At 47.6% G+C, this 20,787-nt stretch overlaps 2 protein-coding genes across 18 annotated transcripts in view; one reads left to right on the top strand and one right to left on the bottom strand.

The window, feature by feature from the left end:
- Positions 1 to 10,818, top strand: part of RBMS2 (RNA binding motif single stranded interacting protein 2) — a 90,840-nt gene extending 80,022 nt beyond the window's left edge. For 6 of the 8 annotated variants that reach the window (XM_079936371.1, XM_079936367.1, XM_079936372.1 and 3 more), the window contains 5 exons: positions 644 to 721; positions 1,061 to 1,171; positions 1,779 to 1,859; positions 2,305 to 2,390; positions 2,496 to 7,626. In XM_079936371.1, coding sequence (XP_079792497.1) covers positions 644 to 721; positions 1,061 to 1,171; positions 1,779 to 1,859; positions 2,305 to 2,385 — 351 coding nt within the window. In that variant the 3' untranslated portion in view covers positions 2,386 to 2,390; positions 2,496 to 7,626. Of the gene's footprint in view, positions 1 to 643; positions 722 to 1,060; positions 1,172 to 1,778; positions 1,860 to 2,304; positions 2,391 to 2,495; positions 7,627 to 10,694 lie in introns of those variants that run through there. The other 2 variants (XM_079936370.1, XM_079936369.1) reach the window with 2 other exon arrangements.
- BAZ2A (bromodomain adjacent to zinc finger domain 2A) overlaps positions 7,766 to 20,787 on the bottom strand; it is a 34,461-nt gene continuing 21,439 nt past the window's right edge. For 9 of the 10 annotated variants that reach the window (XM_079936352.1, XM_079936357.1, XM_079936359.1 and 6 more), the window contains 21 exons: positions 20,520 to 20,621; positions 20,140 to 20,350; positions 18,773 to 18,873; positions 18,432 to 18,497; positions 18,018 to 18,251; positions 17,626 to 17,880; positions 16,171 to 16,385; positions 15,807 to 15,881; positions 15,430 to 15,610; positions 15,266 to 15,325; positions 14,905 to 15,049; positions 13,718 to 14,376; positions 13,336 to 13,558; positions 13,062 to 13,217; positions 12,797 to 12,948; positions 12,320 to 12,609; positions 12,095 to 12,227; positions 11,834 to 11,980; positions 11,200 to 11,426; positions 10,942 to 11,085; positions 7,766 to 10,854 (listed from right to left, as the gene is read on the bottom strand). In XM_079936352.1, coding sequence (XP_079792478.1) covers positions 10,689 to 10,854; positions 10,942 to 11,085; positions 11,200 to 11,426; positions 11,834 to 11,980; positions 12,095 to 12,227; positions 12,320 to 12,609; positions 12,797 to 12,948; positions 13,062 to 13,217; positions 13,336 to 13,558; positions 13,718 to 14,376; positions 14,905 to 15,049; positions 15,266 to 15,325; positions 15,430 to 15,610; positions 15,807 to 15,881; positions 16,171 to 16,385; positions 17,626 to 17,880; positions 18,018 to 18,251; positions 18,432 to 18,497; positions 18,773 to 18,873; positions 20,140 to 20,350; positions 20,520 to 20,621 — 3,942 coding nt within the window. In that variant the 3' untranslated portion in view covers positions 7,766 to 10,688. The remainder of the gene's footprint in view (positions 10,855 to 10,941; positions 11,086 to 11,199; positions 11,427 to 11,833; positions 11,981 to 12,094; positions 12,228 to 12,319; positions 12,610 to 12,796; positions 12,949 to 13,061; positions 13,218 to 13,335; positions 13,559 to 13,717; positions 14,377 to 14,904; positions 15,050 to 15,265; positions 15,326 to 15,429; positions 15,611 to 15,806; positions 15,882 to 16,170; positions 16,386 to 17,625; positions 17,881 to 18,017; positions 18,252 to 18,431; positions 18,498 to 18,772; positions 18,874 to 20,139; positions 20,351 to 20,519; positions 20,622 to 20,787) is intronic. The other variant, XM_079936358.1, reaches the window with a different exon arrangement.

Raw genomic sequence — 20,787 nt, 5'->3', positions numbered from 1 at the left:
TATGACTGAATCACATTCCATTTTACGGATATGCCACATTTTGTTATCCAGTTATCAGTTGATGGCCATTTGAGTTGTTTCCACCTTTTGGCTATTATGAATAATGCTGCTCTGAACTATTGTGCACAGTTTTGTGTGGACATATGTTTTCATTTCTCCAGGGTATATACCTAGGAGTGAAATTGCTGGGTTACATAGTAACTCTATGTTTAACTTTTTGAGGAACTGCTAAACTGTTTTCCAAAGCCCCTGTACCATTTTACATCCCCACCTGCAGTGTATAACATTTGTTATTGTGTCCTTTTTTAATTATAGCCATCCTGGTGGGTATGAAGTGGTGTCTCATTGTGGCTTTGATTTGCATTTCCCTAGTGACTAATGTTGAACCTGTTTCGTGTGCATGTTGGCCATTTGTGTATCTTAGAGAAATATCTACTCAAATTTGTAGCCCAGTTTAAAATTGGATTACTTGAAGTGTAAGAGTTGTTAATATTTTTTAAACAGTTTATTCTTAATATTTACAGTTTCTGGGGGGGCACACTCCAACCTTATGTGGGTTTTGCTGAACATTATCAGATCATTGGGCGAAATAATAGTCTCTAGGCAATTAACATTGTTGTTTGTTTATTTTCGCTTGCATTAGAGAGTAACTCAGACATCTCCTCTACAAGTACCTAACCTGTCTTGGATGCACCACCAGTCATACCTCATGCAGCCTTCAGTGAGTGTTCAGAAGTGGGCAAAAGCCAAAGAGGCAATTTGATGTAAAGAAAAACAGTGGGATTTGATGAAATGAGATAAGGGTGTGAGTTCTGGCTCAGTCGCTTGTGTAACCCAGGTGTTTGACCTTAAATTCTGTGAGTTTGCTATTCTTAGACAAGGATCCCTCCAGATTGATGGGCAGTGCCTGTTCCTGCTACATAGCTGGGTCGTTGCTCACCTATCATTTCCCAGGATTTTTAAATGTCTGTCTTCAGTGGTTCTGGTAGCCATGAATCACCACTTCAGGCAGCCTCATAGGATGCTGCCAACTAACCCTGTCCTTTGTTGCTGCTTCTAGGGTTCAGTTCTGACACCAGGAATGGATCATCCTATTTCTCTCCAGCCTGCCTCCATGATGGGACCTCTTACCCAGCAACTGGGCCACCTCTCGCTCAGCAGCATGGGCACAGTAAAGCAGGATATTTTTTTATTATAAAGAATACCTATGTAGTACTCTTAGGTTTAAATACTCTTGAATAAGGATGGGAATCACTTCAGTGTCATCGAGGGCACACTCAGAAAAGGCGATAAACTAAAAAGATAATAATCCGTGAGCTAGGAATACAGCCATTCTGCGGTTTAGCTCATTCATTTTAACTGATTCCTACTCATGCAACTAAATAAATGGTGTTCCTACCTACATATTAGTTTATCTAGTTCATACACTTTCCTAGAAGTCTTTATCAAAGTAGTAACAGGAAGAACGGGTGAAGCTCATTAGTTTTCTTGTAGGTCGGATGCATTCTGATTTGTTCAGGAGGGCTTAAAGCAGAGAAGGCGTTGAGAAAAAGCAGAAGACAGGAAAGAGGAGGAAAAGGTAGTCATGTACGTAGAAGCCTCTCTAAGCCAGTGTACTTTAGAGTCACCTGAAGTGCTTTTAAAAAGCACAATTAGGACAATTAAATTAGAATCTCTGGGGACAGAACAATAGGCACTGGTAGTGTTTACAGCTCCCCAGGTGCTTTAAATGTAGCCAAGAATCACTGCTCTAAGCCTATTGATGTATCTCATTCCAGTATATGCCAACAGCTGCAGCTATGCAAGGAGCGTACATCTCCCAGTACACCCCTGTGCCTTCTTCCAGTGTTTCAGTTGAGGTAAGAGCTTTATAATCTCTTTGGATTGAAGATTGGAAAATGAACAGAGGCAGATTTTCCCCTGATCAAAGTCTTCCTCTCACAGTGATGCTGATTCTGTGTTCACAAATAGCTGGTAGGGATGTGAAGGATGTAGGAAGGAAAGACTTAGTGTGTATCTTTGAATGAGGCCCTTCCTCTCATTTGGCAGACGGTAGTTAATCCCAGGATGCTGGCTTGTATCGACTAGTGGGTCCTGGGAAGAGGATGGGCTGCTCTAAACGTTGGGGAAGTGATGCTCTGAGTGTGTGTGTGTGTGTGTGTGTGTGTGTGTGTGTGTATGTGCACTCACACAGGTGTGTGGGAATGGGTTGGTTGGGGAGGACATGCAACTTAGCTAGGCTGCTTCAGTGGGAGGTGAGGAAAGGATGCACAAGGTGACTCTCCTGCCTTGGCTGTGGTACAGGAGAGCGGCAGCCAGCAAAATCAAGTGACGGTGGATGCTCCCTCAGACCATGGGGTCTATTCTTTCCAGTTCAACAAGTAACAGTGGTAAGAATCACATACTGAGGGGCGGGGTGGGCTGAGCAGCCTGAAATCAGACTCTCATGTTTGTCATTCCCCCTCCCTACCCTCTCTGGCTTATGCCTCCTTTAGGATTTCCCTCCCCATCTTTGTTGAGTATATAAATGAATTCTTGGAGATGCTGATGCTCCAGACTCCAGAGGGCTGACCAGGAATACAGCCCCTCTGTGGGCCCAGCTGAGGACTAACACTTGGTCATCGGTTTTCACAGGCCTGGGCCTGGAAAAAGAAGTCTCTGCACTCCTGCCCTCTGCTCTTCCTCCACTCCTGGTGGAGCCTGGAGGAACTGTCACTTTTTGTGTGTGCTACAGTCGAGGAGACCAAAAAGACTTCTTTTATTTTGTGAAGAAAGTTTTATGTTTTGTTTTAAACTGCAATATACTCTTTCCCTACCCCAAAGAGACACGGTGCCTGGAGCTTGTTCTCATCTTTATGAAAAACAGTTTTTGATGTGTTGGACTTATTTGGGAAGGCTTTTTAAACAAATTATTTTCTTAAAAGAAAAGAAAAAGGTGTGGTGCTAGAACACGGATGGAGTCCTACTGCGGGCCCTACTTACTGAGTTTAGTTATGGACCTTTTGGTGGGGGTGTAAGAAAACATGCAGACTTTTAAAGTTTTGTTTTATAAAGCTCTTAGATCACACATCCCATCTCTTCTTCACATACATTTTATGCCTTCTTTCTCATCCAGAGTGTTCTTTTTCTCTTTTCCATACAGCAGAACCTGCCTACTTTGCCTCTTTAAGTTTTTAGTTTTGTGAATTTCTTTTTTGAATGAAATTTCATATGGAATTTTGGGGGGCTGGGCAAGGAACAAGGTAGAGCACTAAGCAGGCAGTGGAAGTGGCTTTTCCTCCCTCTGACCTGCCACATCCTAGGAGGAAAGACTAGACTTTGCCCTCCGGAAGCAGAGATGTGACCTAGGCTCACTAAGGAGACAATCCCACAGCCTTAGGAAGCCATCCTTGATCCAAATTCGGATGAAGACTAGGTTTTCCCTGGCGAGTTCCAGAGGAGTGGACCTACTGACTTCTGACTAACTCTTCTCACTGCCGAGGCCAACACCACACCCTCTGAGAAAATGTCTTCCCCTGTTACAGCTTTTCAGGAATACCTGCTTTTCTGCTTCCTAGAGGATCTTTTCTGCCCTGGGGCTCAGGTCCCCTCTCTTCCCTATCTCACATCGTTGCTGTGCTCAGGGCCTTTGCGTTTGTGACCTTGCTGAATCCATTTAGGTTCCTTCCCCACCACGGACAATCAGCTGCTTTACCTCTAGACCAGCGATTCTCAAAGAGGTGGTTTTGTCGCCTAGAGGCCGTTTGGCAATCTCTGGAGACATTTTTGGTTGTCGCGCCTGGGGGTGGGGCTGTGTGCTACTGGCAGCTAGTGGCTGCAGACCAGGGATTCTGCTAAACACCCTGCAGGGCACAGCAGAGCCCCAACTCCCCCAGCAGAGAATTGTCTGGCTCAAAATGTCAGTAGTACCAAGGTTAGGAAACCTTGATGTAGACAGTGTCATCCCTGCCTCCTGTACCAGAGGACTTGGTAAATTCCCATCCCCACCCTGGACGCACGGTGCCTTTTGACACTCAGGCAGCTAGTCGAGAGGGACGGAACTGAGGTTCTTGAATTTTCCCCAGGCTTTGAGCTGTCCTTGAAAGGCTTGTGCCATGTGCACACACACATCCAGAGGGATAGAGGTGGGGACTGTTCCGCGTGTGTGTGCCGTGAAGGGGCGAGAAAGGACAAAGCTCTTTGTAACTGTCCAGAGCAACCTGCCCTAGTGTGTTTGGGCCCCTTTTCCAGGCAATCAGGACATCAGAAATAATCTTCCTGCTTGTGGAAGGACAGCAGGGAGCTGGGATAGAAAAGGGCCATAAACCCCATCTCACTATTTACAAGGTCAGGAGTCCTTCAAAAAAAGGCTATAATTTGCTCTTCAACTCCATCACCTTCTGCAAGACCTGACTGTGCACACGGAGACAGATAGGAGGAAGCCTTTGTCCATCTTCTAGGAAATAAGATCCTGCACCTGTCTCTTCCCAGTCACTCCCTTCTGCACTGAAAGGAGCGTTCTGCTCCCCTTCACTTCAAGGTCAGGTGCCTTTCCACCAATCAGACAGAAAGCCAAATGATGGAGAATGGAGAAACAGGTGTTCAGTAGGCTGGCTGTAGGGAGAGGAAGGAGATGCTGCTGGGCAGGAAGAAGCTGTATTATCAGTTGTTGTACCTAGAGCTTGGGCCTAGCTTTCCCTCCCCTCCACCCATCCCAGAGTTGAGAGTCCTAATGCTCCCTCCCCACAGAGTGTCCTTTTGTACATCCTGGGGTTAAGGGAGTAGGGGTAGGGGACAATAGGTAGGATGTGAAGTATAAAGGATAAAATTGCCACTATTCATTTTCTCACGGGTACTTCTCCAACCTCAGGAAGGGTTTATCTGATGTAAAACAGCCCCAAACCGAGTAACTTTGTAGAAGGTTTTGCCTGGGCAGGTATCTCTTGTTTCTGAGTCTCTACTCCTTAGTCAAGGAAAATACACCATATGTTTCTTGTCAGTGGCCTTGAAGAAAAGGAGAAAAATCTGGAATCCTGTTCATTTAATTAATAGTAGTTTAGGGGAGCCTTGCTTTGCTAGGAGGCTTAGTGAAATGAGGGCCTTTCATGTGTACAAACTGTTGATGTCACTGCTGCCCTCCTCTGCCTCCCAGAATTCCTGGTTCTGTCTACTTTCTCTGTATTTAAATGTTTAAATGGCTGTAATTTTGCTTTGTTTTGTTTTAAAATTCTGAAGTTACCTTTTGTGTGTTCTCATGTGAATCTGCTTAATGGATTTTATTAATGGGTGTTTCTGGTTTGGGAAGGTTTGGGCATGGGAAGTGACGGAGAGCCTGAAGTTATTTTTGTAATGGTTAATGGCATCTTGGAATTTTGTTTGGGCCTTTTTGGGTTACACTCATGATACTTTTTGCCTAATTGTTAGTTCATTTCTAACAGTTCATAACATGGGTGAGTGATTGGAAAAAGGAGACAAGGAATGAGGGATACTTTTTCTCCCATGAAATAGCCCCATTGGTGGCAGTGGTGGCAGAGGAATTGTAGGGGGAGCCTTCAAGCTCACAGCCTAGGGCTGGGCTCTTTAAACACTATGCTAGTGTTTTCTGAATCCTGTATTCATGGAGCCAGGTCATAACTCTCTCTGTACTTCATATCTCACCCCCACTCATTACAGATGCTCATAACATTCTTAAAATATTTTAGTACTTTGTATTTTTCTCTTTTCAGTCAAATGGAACATACTAGATCCCTTTCTCAGATGATACAATCCTTTACTAGCCTCAGAGCCTGCCCATCCCATCTCATGCGGTGTTATTACTGCTCCTCTCTCACTCTGAGATGATACTCAGCCCCGAGGCTGATTAGAGTTTTTGGAGGAGGGTGTGGGTCGAGGTTAGGGAAGATGTGGGAATGATGATGGGGAGAGATGTTATTTTTAAAGTGTGTTTTTAACCAAAGGATTTGAAGAGTTGTCTAGACTAGGAAGCCTGGTGACTCTGAAGAGGTAATAAATAGCCCTTGTCAGTAATAGATGGGGGTAGTAGGGGGACATGACTAGCACTCGGTGTGAGGACTGTGCTGCTCTACTGACCATCCCTGGATTGGGCCACCTCAGCCCAGTTCGTCTTCTTTCCTAACTTACTGATCAGTGAGCTCATTCAGCCCCGTCGTGCCTGCCTGCATTGCTTATTCCCTGATGCTTCAGTGTCTACCGTTTGGGGACCTACATGTGGGTTGTTACTTTGCTCCACAAAGGTGAGGTGAGAGGCCTTGCTGGAATGGAATGTTGCAGGGATCCCCACAGAATCATCTTCTAGGGAAAAAAAAAAAAATCGTTGCTGTTCTCTTATGCACGTTCTCTTAGGGCAATAAACTTGGGTCAGTGATCAGATCTAAACTTGTCCTCAGGCTCTGCTAGACCAGCTTCATTCAGAGAAGAGGGTGGGTATTATGAAAGCTAGTCTGTAAGGGCTAGGTCTTAAACCTTGGGCCTTGTCACACTGGTCCTTCCTGAGTCCCTCTTAAACCAACTACTACATTTCTATGCTACCTGCATTTTAGGTCTTTCCCAGCGTTAGCAGATCCCTCATTTACTCAGCTTTTACTCCTTCCTTTCGTAGGAGGGTCTTCCTCCAACAGCTGAGATGGGCCTGAGAGCTCTATCACCCTGCTCGTCTTTGCTGAATTCTGCTGCATCTCCCTAGGGGTGGTCCCCACATGACTGTAGTAATGAGAAAGCTAGGTGCCCTCTCACCCCAGTTACCACTGCTCCTTCTCCCTGGCATGTCCACGTCTGTTTTGAATGAATCTTCATTCTCCAGGTGTGTCCCAGAACTTTCTTGTCTTTGTTAAAGACCTACCTCACAGTTTCACAATTCAACAGGGGCACCTGGTTCACTTCTTTCCTTCCTTTACTCTGTCCTTGCCTTCATGAGGGTTAGGAAGATGGGGGCTACAAAGGTCTCGTGATCAATTGCAAAATCTCTTGGTTATTTGTTTCTGGAATGTCTTCTTTGAGATTTTGACCTCCTTTATCACCCTAGAATAGTGTGAACTCTTCAGTTAGGTCTTGCTGTGGTATGCCAGGAGGATAGGCTGAGTAATGAGCGCTTAGAATATTAATTAATGCTTGGGAGCCACCCCCAGGAACACCAACATGGGAGCAGAGCTCAGAACTTGAGAGGATAAGAGTTTGCCAGTGGCTGCCATGAGCTGAGAAGTAAACATGCACCAGAGAGGGCATCTGGGATTTTTATAGGGCTGAAAGCAGAGATGCTCCTTCTCCGCCTATTCCAGTTAGTTTAGAGGGTCACCAAAACAAAACTTCCAGCCTGGGGTGTGATAAGCTTTCCTAGCCTGAGTAAAGAAAAGTTCTTGCCCCATTACTGGTGTCCACATCCCCCAACACACATTTTTTTTCGGGTGGCAAGTGCTCTCTAGCATGCACTTATCACCTTGGACAGGAAATAAGTTTAATTTATACTCAAAACACATTTTTTCTTTATCCAGAAGTTTCCAGTTTTATACTCTTGCCACGTCTGTGCCAATGCTACCCATTCTTCTGACTCTTGGTATTCACTTGGTCCTTCCCTACAATTGGGTAGAACTTTGTCTTATTTCAACTTTTGAAATAAAACACAGAAGTCTACTTCGTGGTGTCTTATCCATGATTGGAAGCTGGGAAGGTGGTGATGAGCACATATATTTGCTATAATGGGAACATAGGTGGCAGCTTAGGAAGCCAAGGCCATGTCTCCCAAGGCAGGAACTAGGGACACTTGAATCCTTTGTTGTAGCACCTCAGCCAGGAGCACCTGTTCCACCCACATGAGCACAAATTCTGCCTTGGATGCCTCTTGCACAGGAAGGGCCACGCTTGGAGGTTCAGAGATAAACGTTGAAGTTTAGAGGCGTATTTCTCCCCGGCCTGTGGTCTCCTACATCAAACCAGTCGTACTCACCCTAACACCCAGCCTTCACCTTTAGGCAAGTATGAAAACCTATGTTGAAGGAAGATAAATACAGACTCTTTTGAATCTCTATCAAATGTGGTTTTTATTCAACTGACAAGCACTTTTCTACAGCTGCACTTGTGGAACATCACATGGCAAAAACAGGAGTTTTTTTCTCTAGACTTTTTTTTCCTTTTTTTACCTTATTAAAAATGAGATTGGTCCTAAAAATATAGAAAGAAATAAATTTAAATTCACAAAAAACTGTACATTATCAAAAAGTCACTAAAACACCACATTTGGTTATATAAAAAGTCAAGTCCCTTTTGTTGTAAAAGGAACGTGGAAATTTGTTGGTGTTGATGGTGTGGTTTCTTCCTGTTACCAGACTGATAGGGGAGGGGAAACAAAGGGGTAGGGGTGGGTTTTATTTACTTTTTTAACTTGCCTTCCCTACCAAATACTCTTATTTGTCAAAAAGAGAAAATCCACCTAGCTCAAGGGGCAGTGAAGATGAGGAAAGAAAAGTGAGAAACGGCCCCTTTGGTCATGCCCTCCCCCCGCCCCCCATCAACCCTCACTTCAAATTGAGGCTAGGACTCCACCCACCCCACCTTAAGAGTGCCTGGTCCCTAGGGAAAGAGATGGAGCTGGGAGAGGAACACAGAACAGGAACAATCAAGATTTCACTCCCCCGTCCACCTAACCTCCAACAGTAGAATTAATCTGGAACATTTTATAGCAGGGTAAGACTGCCGTGGGGAAAAGAAGAGCCCCCAACTACAACAGTTCCAAATGTCTGACTAACACAAAGTTTGTTACAGCGCAGTTATTTAGATAAAATATAAATATTTATGCATAATATAAAGTCAATTCAAATATTCTTCAATCCACCTCTTATTTAAAAGCAAAAAAAAAAAAATCTCAAATAAAATTAAAAGTTCTGAGGTTTATCTGACAGAAAAGGCGACTTTAGAAATAGGCTATGGGGGAGAAGGGGCATAAAGGAATAAGAAAGGGGCTGCCCCGGGACCTGTACTGCCCCCTCACCCCCTTCAGTGGCTATTCAGTGCTGCCAGAAGCACAAGGAATGCTCCCTCACCTGGCACCCCTCTCCCACCAACGGAACACTTCTTGGATGCCTCAGCGCTCTGCTTGGGCCAGCCAGCAGCCACCTCCCCAGTGCAAGTACCCGTAATCTCTGATGGGAGGGGCTCTGCTGAGCAGGAAAGCAGGGGCCAGGGGCCCATGGCTATAGCTGGGAGTTAGCAGCTTTCCTCTCACAGGTTGGGGCTTAACTTGGGCACAGTCACATGTAGGGCAGTGGTGGACCCAGAACCTCTCCTCCCTACTCTCCTGTGTTCTGGGGTCTCTGCTACTGGGGAAGGGGTCCCAGGATATGAAGTAGATAAGGGAAGGAAAGCACTACTAAACCCACAGAAGCTCATGGGATTAGGAAGAGATCCAGTTCTACTCCTCTCCCTGCAAAAGCTTAAGACTCAGAGCTACTGAAAGGAGAGGGAGTTCCTGCTGAAAGATTGCACAGTTTGAAGAGGCTGGAACAGAAATGACTGGGAGAGAGGGGAGAGACACAGCCTTGTACCCAGAAAAACTGTTCCTGTGGTTTCCCAAAGACAAAGTGATGGTGTGAAACAATGGGAAAGGTGTTTCAATGGTTGGAAACAATGGGAAACAGATACTTGGGGGGAAAACTGAATGGATGCCACCAAACAAAACAGGGGCACAATCACAGCATCCTCTCACTCACTCACTCTCTCACACACACACACACCTCTCTCTCTCTCAGGCCAGTCGATTGCTACCTGGCCTCCATCTTGGGGGTGTGCCCAAACTCAGCAGTAGTTGTCCCTGAGGAGTTCCCAAGAAGGAGGTTTGGGTAAGAGGTGGGGAAGGAGGCGGGAAGGCCCAGGGTTCAGGGTGCCTCCCTGCCGTCTCCCCAGTTTGCTAAGTTTCAGAAAAGGCTAGAAACTCAGCATTTGAGGAGTATCCAACATTATAGAGGGACTAGCTATTGGCAGGAAGATGAGGACAGAGAGAAAGACAGGGACCTCTGAACTTCTTTTTCCTTTGAAGGGAAAAAAGATTTGGGGGAAAAGGATGGAGGAACCCGTACACAACAGTTTTACATTATTGGATGAGAGAAAATCTGAAAAGGGGGCGGGGGGGAGGGATTGAGAGAGAGAAAGTGAAAAGCAGGGGAGGGACTGAACATGGAAGCAGCATGTTCAGGGCCCGGTGTCCGGCTCGACACACTTGGGAGTTAAGTCCACTTTACTGGCCGTCACTGCGGGTCCACACACAGTACAGAGTGTTTCTTGGTTTCACACATTCACTAGAACTATTGCTATTGTTAAATAGCCCCAGAATGCTGGGGCACGAACAGGGAAGGTGAGAAAGCTGGGAGGAGGAAGTAGGGGCTTCTTTCATCCTCCTCCTCTTTTTTAATTAGGAAATAAAACAGAAAGGAAAAATTATTTTTTCTTTTTTTTTTTTTTGGCTTTCAGTCCAGAAGGACCTCATCTCTGCCCCTCTTATGTGAGGAACAAGAGGAGGAAAGGAAGAAAGGGGTGTAGGGATAAGAAGATGTAGGGCGCTGCCAAAGGTAGGGTCAAAAATCAGGGTTCTACCTCTGACTCAAGTCTGGACCCAGGGCAGCATCAGCAGGTGAGAATGGCAGGGTCTGTCTGTTTGGAGGGCAGAGAGCAATGCCACAAGGTGACTCCCCACCTCCCTTGCCTCACAGATTGGCCTGTTTTCCCTGATAAAACTCCTCCCAGCGGCTCTCGAAGAAGCGACGCATGATGTGCCCAGCCTTGCCCACTTCAGAGTCATCCTCATTGAATGTCTGGCAGTTGTCAAAGACCAGAAGTGCATCAGCCGCAAACTCCTCTGAGCTGGTGTACCTGGGCAGGGGTGGAGACAGACCTGTGAGCTGGGTACAAGTTACGGCCGTAACAGAAGAGCCGGGACAGTTACTGGAGTCTACTTACCCTCCCCGGAGCAGCCGCTCCCGCATGGTGGAAAAGTCCATAGGGTTTTTGATGATGCGCCGGTACCCACTCACCAATCGTGGGTTCACAGGCTCCAGGAAAGGCCAGGCTGCATCATGGGACTCCATCTCCATCAAGATAATCCTATTAAGAAAGACAGTGATGACTGCACTCTCAGGAAGCAAACACACTGACCCCTCCCAGCCCTTTACCGTGGCAAAGATAGAGCCAGTTGTCCCCAGAATTCACTCAACTCACTCGCAAAACGTGAGATCACTGTGGTGGTTCCGCATGGAGAGCCGCCGCCGCTTTGAGGGGGACTGTCCTCCTTCTGAGCACCGAGGCACTGCCGGGCTTTCTCGGCCCCTCGACAGCAGCCGGCGCCGGCAGCTATCACCCTCTGGGAAGTTCAGCACATAACTACTTTTCCGCTTCTGGCCTCGTTTTGGGAAACCTGGCCTCTGAGTCAATTCTCCCTCTACCTGCTGAAGATAAGAAAAAGGTAAGATCAGCAACAGCTGGAGATGTACTCTGCTTGCCCTTCACTTTATTACAATCCCAACTTGTCTAAGTGTGACTGAGGCTTCACAATACTTTCATGCATGAGCCAGCATGTGAATTTATTCACATAACCCAATACGGCAGGTGAAAGGGAAAGTATAATCATTCCCATTTTATAAGGAAAGTAAAAACAAGTAAGGTTATAGAATTTAAGTGACTTGTCCAAAGAAGGATCAGAACTCAGGTCTCCTAGCACTTAGTCTGGAGCCCTTTCCCAGGAGAGACTGAGGCATGGTAAGAATGATATCTGTAGGACTGGTGGTAAATGGGATGAGAAAGAAAATCTCTGACTTTTGCTTGGGAGTGGAATGAGAGGGAGCAGAAGCCTTACCTGGGCCAAACAGACAGCACAGAACCAGTCTCCTTCTGGGACAGCCTCCATCTTGGGCCGAAGGCAGTAAATATGGCAGCCACGGTCACACCCATCACAAAGTAGAAGAAACTCATCGTTGTCACCCTTCCGACAGACTAGACAGGTCTGGACCAAGGTTGTGAGGAGGCAGAGTGAGCCCTCAAGCCTCTGCCTGCCCCTTACCCCACCCACGCCAGCTGGCCATCTTGTCAGCTCCCCCAGGCTCTCCAGGCCTCTTACCACTTTGTTGACAGACTTCTCCCAGGCAATGGACCTCTCCAGCTGGCCCAGGCACAAGCAGACCTGGGCCGCGCTCCAGCACCGCTCTAGCGTTTGGCGCCAGGCTCTAATGCGAGGGGTGATCTCATATGATCTGGAGGGAGAAAGTGGTGATCTGGGGATGAGGAGCAGGGTCCATTAAATTTATCCCTTCTCCGCAAGACCAAGAAGGGGGGAGCCACTCACATCTCTGTAGTGGCACACTGTGGGGCACTGCTGGGCGTGCCGATCAGGGCCTTCTCCAGCACAACCTCATGAGCTGGCCATAGGGGCTCCCGCAGGTACCGCCGCTCCACATTCTGCTCCAGGGCAGCAAGTCGCATCACTGCCAGGTCCAGGGGGTTGGTAGTTTTACGCTGGGGTGCCAGTCCTTCCTTGCCTCGACCCCGCCAGGTGATATCCTCCTGGGAGTCAGGTAGATGCTCACAGTAGGCCAAGTCTTCACGAGTAGAGTCTGGGCTGGGACGTGTCCAGCCCTGCAGGTGGGAGAGAGGAATAAAACTCATTATAAAGAAAGAACATCAAGCATAGAAAATGATGTGAACCATTTAGGGTCACGGGAGGTCACTTGTGAAGTGGGAACCCCAAGTTTTCCCTAACAGGGTACAGGAGATTAACACCCTCTCGTCAACAACCCCCTACCCAGTGCCAGCCCAAGTGTACCCGAATCTGCAGATCAGACAGGATAACCCGCTGTTCCAGCTCCTCTACCCACTGAAGCACGGCCAAGTCTGTCTCATATGTCTTCTCTTTGGGGGACCAGCTCATGATCCCTTCTTGAAAGGCAAGTAGCTGACTAGGCTCAAAGATAGGGTCTGAGAAGACAGAAGGCAGAGGGAAAAGCCCATCAGGCTATTTCGTTGTCCACAGCAGCAGCTCAACGTTTACCTGGGCTCTGCAGCTCAGGCTGGTTACGCATCTACCTTACCAGTTGAGGGCCGTAGGCAGACTTCCTGTAAGAAGTCCCTGTGCTTGTTTAGGTGTTTGTGAAGTGCCTTCTCTCGGATGCCTCGGGGGTGCAGGGCCTTGAGCATGGCATCCAATGTCTCAGGATCTCGGATCCACCACCAGCCCGAGCGCATCTCTGTGAAGACAGTTTATGTGTGTGGGGTGGGGAGTGGGAACCAGCTGTGAATCACATGGTCCACATCTGATGCCACTCCTACCTATATCTCACCCCATTCCACCCCAAAGTCACTCACCAGGGGGGACGGGCTGGGCTGTCAGCTGGGTTAGGTAACGCTGCTCCATCTGTTTGAAGAACTTACTGGGAGGTCTCCCTCTCCGTTTTGGCTGTCCCATCCCTGTGGGGCTCTGTGGTGTTTCTCTAGGGTCTCCTCCTCGCCTTTTAGGAGCCACGCCCAGCAAGGGGGTGGAAGAGAGCTGCACTGGAGAATAGGGGTTGGCAGCACTGGGTCTACTCACCTGTGAATGACGAAACATAAGGTGATGAGGGTGTTTTCATGTTGACAGGACCCCAGTGGCCCCATCCCTTCCCCCCAACTTAAGCAACAGCCCACAGCCAGGCAACAGGGCCTGTGGCAAGATGAAGATAAGTGCATACCACTAATTCTGGCTACTTACTGGCTTGGAGGAGGCAGGCAGCTGAGGGGAAGGAGTGGGCTGGTCCTCAGAAACTGCAGGGGGTGGTGTAGGGGCAGCACTGCAGGGCATCTGGGCTGAGAAGTTAAACCAGGGAGCTTGAGAATCGGGGCTGGCTTCCCTCTCGTCAGGTTCTGGCTCCTCCGGGGGCCGTGATGGCATTGGGTCCAGTTTTCCGGGGCTGCTATCAGGTGTGAGGACTGAGCTACTGAGCAGGGAGCCATGGCTCTGAGTCTGGCTCAGCCAAGACAGGAAGGCTGACTGGCTGAGGTCGTGCTGGCTCTGACCCAGAGACAAAGGGGAGCCCTCTGGCTCTAGGAACCCATTATGGGAGTGAGGATGGGACTGAAGCTGGGGCTGGGGCTGGGCATGAGCCTGAAGCTGAGGATGGGGCTGAGTCTCGGGCTGAAGCTGGACCTGCAGCTGTTCTGAACCTTGACTCTTGACAGGAGATTTCAAGTGCCTAGGTTGCACAGACCCAGGCTTAGTTTTCCGAGGTCGGCCTCGGGCCCGGGCAGGAGAACTGGCAGAGGTGCTGGAGCCAGCTAACTCCCTCTTCAGAGAGAAGGAGGCTGGGCTGGGTGTTGAATGGGTTGCCACTTTTAAGGAGTCAGTTTCCTGCTTTATCACATCCTCAGGAACTGTAAAGAAAAATGAAGAGCATAACACATACACAGATATAAGGGGAAAGAAAGAGGGTGTACAAACACAGGACATATACTTTCTTTTTCTCTTGGACTTCATACCCCCCTTTTGGAGACTGCACTGGGAAAAGCTTATATGCCAATGAGCACAGTATCTGGAAAAGAAACACTATGCTCCCAAGTAATCATCATCAGCATAATCATAAGCTAACATTTATTGAGAACCAGCTATAAGTTAACCATTATTCTAAGAGCATTAACTCATTTTAATCCTCTCAATAGCCCTATGACGTATACATTCTATTATTAACTCCATTTTACAAATGAAAAGACTAAAGCATACAGCTGGTAAGTGGCAGAGCAGGTAGGTATAGGCAGTCCTACTCCAGAGCCTGTGCTCTTAACCACACTGTGCTATACTGATTCTCATACAATGAAAGAAGCCCAAGACAACTAGGTAGAGGAAAAGGAATCGTTTAACTTTTGTTAGACAGGACTCAATTCAGGGTCCTACAACACACCTACCTAAGCTCCCCTCTGTTCCTTCCACAAAGATACCAGTCAAATAGGGCAACACCCAGTAGTTGCGTCTGTAGCGGTCCTGACCCAAGGAGACTGCCCGAAGCATCTGGGATGAGTGAAGCAGCTTTTTGCGAAAGAAGAGCTGACGCTGGGTAGGCAGTGGAAAAGGAAGATGAATGAAAAACACACTTCCAGGGACTGGAAGTCCAGCTTCAGTCCCAGTGGTGACTTCATCCAGTATATGGGAGAAGGGCAATGGCTCTCAGCTTCCCTATAAAATTGATACCATCTGGGCCCTACTCATAAGGAATCAATTCTCACCCAGCCCCTATCTCCAGCTCCTGGGAGGTTAGAAGCACAATACCTTGCTGAGTTTTTCTATCTGGCGCTCTAGCTCTGGGATGCTAGATGCTATGACATCAACCTGGAGAAGAAACAAGTAGACACCAAGAGAAAGGGAATCATCAGATTCAAGCAAAAGAAATAATCTGTTTTCCAACTCCCACTTTCCTTGGTCTGGGCTAGTACCTCTCCATCTCTTCGACCCCTACGGCCATGGACAGCAGCTGTAGTCTCCTCCTCTTCTTCCTCTTCCATGCCACTGGTCTCCTCCATGATCCGAGAACTGCGCCTCCGCCCCAGGCCTTCCTCCGGCCCCTGCAGCTCTACCTCAGGTCGCCCAGTTCGCTTGGCCAAAGCAGTTTTCAATCTTGACGTAGACAGATTAAGGGAAACCGTGGTGAGGAACATGATACCACCACAAAAGGAACACCGTGAATCTAAGCAATCCCAGGCCCTGGGGTAAGGTCCCAACCCCAGAGGAGGGGCTGAGGACACTGAGTTCCAAGCAAAAGTCCTGGCTACGCTTCACTCTTTCCCCCTTCTCTCCTCTGTCCTGTCCATACCTCCGGAGCCGGCCTTCAACAATCCACTTGTTTTTCCTGTAGCTGGACATACTCTCCAGAGTCTTGTCAATCTCACTGCAGGGGAACAGGGAATGGGATTTTGAGGGAGAAGTGGCAGCACATACACAAAAGAAGGGAGGCTCAAGGGTAAAGGGAGTTTCATCCTAGAGCCTAGATTGGATGAATGGCAGAGGAAGGCTTGGATTCTCCCAGGGAAGAAAATTAGATTCAGTCCTAAGTCACACCAGCATGTCCAGAGCATGGCAGTGGACACACATCGCCGAGGATTTCTAAATGGCTAACCCCCTCCCCCATCCCATTCTGACCAAGGCATACAATAACCATCCCCACCCCTGCCCCTCACTTGATGATGAGGGTGGAGCCATTGAGCTCATGCACAAGGAAGGCCAGGACAGCAGCCTTCTGCTGGGGCGGCTGGGCTTGAAAAGGCTGGGTGCGCAGGCTGTCGCAGAGGGCTGGCTCCACTCCATACGCCATGAGGAAGCAGCGCAGGATCTCAGACACATTGTCTCTTGTTAGTGGGATCTCGGACACCTTCTCCCCCAAGATCTTTAAGGACTGTTTGGAGGAGAGCATGATAGGAGTTAAGAGAGATAGAGGAACAACTCAAGTTGGGTGAATCTGGAGCAGGAAAATACAATAGAACTACGGGGTTAAGATAGGAAAAGAAGAAAAGAATGAAAGTTGATAGGACAGATGAGAGAAGGAAAAGGACAGGTGCAAAAGAAAAGGAGCAAATTAAAGGAAAATGAACAAAGTAAGCAGAGGGAGGTCAGAAAGAAAAAGAAATAGAAGAGAAAAAAATATATGGAAAACAGAAACAGGAAGAAACTACAGATCTTCCTCCACTTGTCCCTGGAGAGAATGACAAGAGTCAGGACCTAAAACCTTAAAGCAGTGAGTAGAAGTAACCTAGGAGAAGATGCAATAAATTACCAGAAGGGCTAGCATGTAGTATATAGATCTTCCTCAACTTATGATGAGGTAATGTCCCAATAAACCTATCGTAAATTGAAAATATTGTAAGTTGAAAATGCATTTAGGGCTTCCCTGGTGGCGCAGTGGTTGAGAGTCTGCCTGCCGATGCAGGGGACACGGGTTCGTGCCCTGGTCCGGGAAGATCCCACATGCCGCGGAGCGGCTGGGCCCGTGAGCCATGGCCGCTGAGCCTGCGCGTCCGGAGCCTGTGCTCCACAACGGGAGAGGGCACAACAGTGAGAGGCCCACGTACCAAAAAAAAAAAAAAAAAAAAAATGCATTTAATACACCTAATCTACAGAACATGATAGCTTAGCCAACCCTACCTTAAACATGCGCAGAACATTTAAATTAGCCTAGAGTTGGGCAAAATCATCTAACGCAAAGCCATTTTATAATAAAATGTTGACTATCTCGTGTAATCTAATGAATACTGTACTGAAAGTGAGAAATAGAATGGCTGCATGGGTATAAAATGGTTGTAAGTGTATCAGTGAACACATGGCTGACTGGGAGGTGTGCCTTGCTGCCGCTGCCCAGCATCATGAGAGAGTATCGTACTGTGTTTCTCTAGCCCAGGAAAAGATCAAAATCAAAATGTGAAGTACAGTTTCCACTGAATGCGTAACACTTCTGAACCACTGTAAAGTCGAAAAATCGTAAGTCAAACCACTGTAAATTGGGGACCATTTGCATATCTCCCTTCACTTGTCCTGATCACTTTGGGAAGGGGCTTTCATGTGTTTAACTTAAACAGAAAGCAAAACTGAGAAAAGCACGGATTCCAGGCCCTCTGAACCTGCCCAGGAAAGGACCTCACCTGACAGTAGGAAGGCAAGCCAGGATCATAGAGCGCAGCTTTCAGGAGCCGCACCAGCAGATCTTGCACCTCGCCCAAGCTGTCGCCTTGACACAGGAGTCCCTCCTGCAGGACCCCCAGGCTAGGTACATCTTTGGCAGGGTCAAAGCCCAGCACCTTGCCGAAGCTGTGCAGGAACTCCACAATGGTCAAGCAGTCTGAGAAGGCCCCACTAGGCAGGATCAGACCAGGGATGCGTGAGAAGTCAGGCAGGGGCTGTAGAGAGAAAAAGAGGTAGGGTGTTCTGTCAAACATATGGGAAGGCAACAGTCTGGATATCTAGGAGGCTCTTCCTTTCACAGAAGTGTCTTCATGGATGGCCCCTCCAGGACCTGTTACTCTCCCCTCACTACCTGGTGGTCAGTCAGACACATGTCCTCTGTGGGCTTCTTCATCTCCTCCAAGATCATCTGCTGCCTCTGTCGCTCCTCAAAGCGCCTCTGTGTGGCCAGCGCTTTATCTGCTTTACAGGCTGGCTTGGCTTTGGCCACCTCCTCCTTTTCCTTCATTTTTACCTTCTCCTTCTTCTCCCTCTTGACTTTTTCCTTCAGTTTTTCCTGCTTTGTTTTTACTTTCTCCTTCTCAGCCTAGCCACCCAAGGGAGAGAGGAATCAAGAGTGCCATAAAGATTCAAGTCACCACCCTTTCCAGGTCCCCGTCCTCCCCACCTTACACCCAAAAACATGACTATAAAACGACACCAACTCACACGTCTTGCAAAATCAGTTTGGTGACTTCAAAGTTATGCTTGTGGTACATGCACCTACCTTCGATTTCTTCTTGGCTTCCTTCTGCTTTAAGCTCTTGGTCTCTTGTTTCCTCTTGCTCTTGGCCTGTAAACCATAAGGGAAGTCATTTCTCCTCAAACTCCGAAAGCATCACTGCTTTGACTAGCACTCAAAAACAGACAAGGGTACTGGGGAAGAGAGGTGAGACATGGGATGAAAGGTTGGCAATGGATCAATTCTCTCACCCTGGAGATGCTCACATTATTCCTGAATAAGCCCAATTCTCTAAATGGCGAGTGGCAGACGTGGGAGAAGGAAGAGAAAACAGAGCAGCTGTAGGAAAAGTTAACCTACTGTGTGATCTCTCTGATGTCCCTCACCTGCCCTTGGTTAGTAGTCTGACACTCTCCCCGTTGTACCTTCTGCTTCATCTTCTTCTTGATTTTACTCATCTTTGCTTTATCTTCCTCATTCAGTGTTTCTGTGAGGGCAGAAAGGAAAATGAAGAGGCAGGCAGGCCAATCTCCAGCACCCAGAGCAGCACACGCCTGTCACAAAGCTGGCCTCCGAAGCAGCTCCCTGAAGAATCCAGAAGTTTGTGGGGTTGTTTTTAAGTATACATAAGATGTTGTTGGAGGAAAAATGTAGGAGAGGCACCTGCTACAGAGGCGGCACAAAGAACTCCAATGGTATCTCCTGCCCAGAAGCACCAGCCCCTGGAACACTAGACTGCTTTAGAAGGGGTCCTAGAGGCCAAAACAGCAAAGTAGCCTTATAGCCTGTCTCTCCTCCAGGCTATCTGACAGATTGATTTTAGAACAAAGAAAGGAAACAGAAAAACTGCCAGGGAAAGCAGGTGGTCTTGAGTGGGAAGCACCAATTAAGCAAGAATGTGCCAGAAAGAAAGGGCCCAGATAATGGACACTTTAGCAGAATCATATCAAACTGACATAGCTATTGCTTACGCTCAGCCCTTATGTCTTGCTCTACTAAAAGGTCTGAATTTCTTCCCTTTTGGAAGACAATATTGAAGTGTGATTCTGCAAACAATAGTGTTTCAGAATTGGTGTTTTTGATATGACAGTACCTATCCTATTCTGGCATATAAACACTACCACCACCACATCTGTACAGCAACCCTCTAAGTTAGACAGGTATTACCTGCAGATGAACCACTATAGGCTTTTATTAAAATATAAGTGACTTGCTCCAGGTCATATAGTCAGAATCTGCCAGAGCTGGAACTCTGAATAGGAGACCGATGACTCCAAATTATTTCAAATTTATACTATATCAGGGCAAGTGCAATATTTACTGAAAAATTAGACATTTCCAATCTGTCCATCCCACTAAAACAGTGCCAATTATCTTTTGGATTCAGATGTGAATTCTGAACCTCCATGATGGTGGCAATGAGTAAGGTAAGAGTATATGTACGAGACAGCCAAAACCAGTAAGATAAGTAAGAAGCTGAAAGATGGAAAGAAAGGACATGAAAGCCCTCTCCTCTCATAACTATTTTTGGGAACCACCCAGGCTCCACTAGTAAGAGAGTAACTCAGGAAAGAAACTTATTGTAAAAGAAGTACCACAAAAGTGCTGGGACCCTGATGCTGCTTTCCAGAGAGGGGAAGGTGATTCAGATTCATTTCTTCCAGATGTCAGTCACACTCCTGGGAAACCCAGGCATTAGCAATTCATCAACATTTCAGATACCTCAGAGAGTGAGCAGAATCCCCAATCGTACCTTGGGCCTCCAGTTTCTTTAGGAGGCGGTTGTCTGTCTTATTCAACAGCTCAGTGATTTTGACCTTGGGTGGCCGACCTCGGCCCCGTTTCACCTTGGGGACATCCTTGGTCTTGGCCTTCTCAGTGTTTCGAGGTCGGCCCCGTTTCCCAGTAATTGCCTGAATCCTGGATGGGATCTCCTCTGCTGAGAGCTGTACCCACTGCAAGCCCTGAGGTAATAAGGAAGACTCTGTTACAATGGGAGGGAGTCTGTGCAAGCCACCAGGCCCTCTGAACCATTCAATGCCCAAGAATCTCCAAACCCCATGAGAGGAAGCTGCAGCTTGTCCATCAACCCTTTCTCAGACACAAAAGCATATTTAACCCTTAGGTGTGCACCTCTGGTGTGTCTCTCTCTTCAAAGAAATCACCAACAGGCATACGGGGACTGAAGCTGAAGTGCTCACGGCGGACGTTGTGTACCACATTGCGGCTCAGGTACTATGAGGAGGAGGTAGAGTGGCATCAGTGAAGTTACAGCCCTACCACACCTTTGGCCAGCAATAGCACAAGCAGAACAAGCCCCAGAGCAGACAATGCCAGCTTGTTGCCACTGGGCCCCAAAAACGGAGTCTGCGCTTTCCTAAAAAAGTCCACGAAAGCTACA

This window comes from Stenella coeruleoalba (assembly GCF_951394435.1).
Source record: "Stenella coeruleoalba genome assembly, chromosome: 11".
Lineage (NCBI taxonomy): Eukaryota > Metazoa > Chordata > Mammalia > Artiodactyla > Delphinidae > Stenella > Stenella coeruleoalba.
This window is presented reverse-complemented; position numbering and strand designations above follow the sequence as displayed.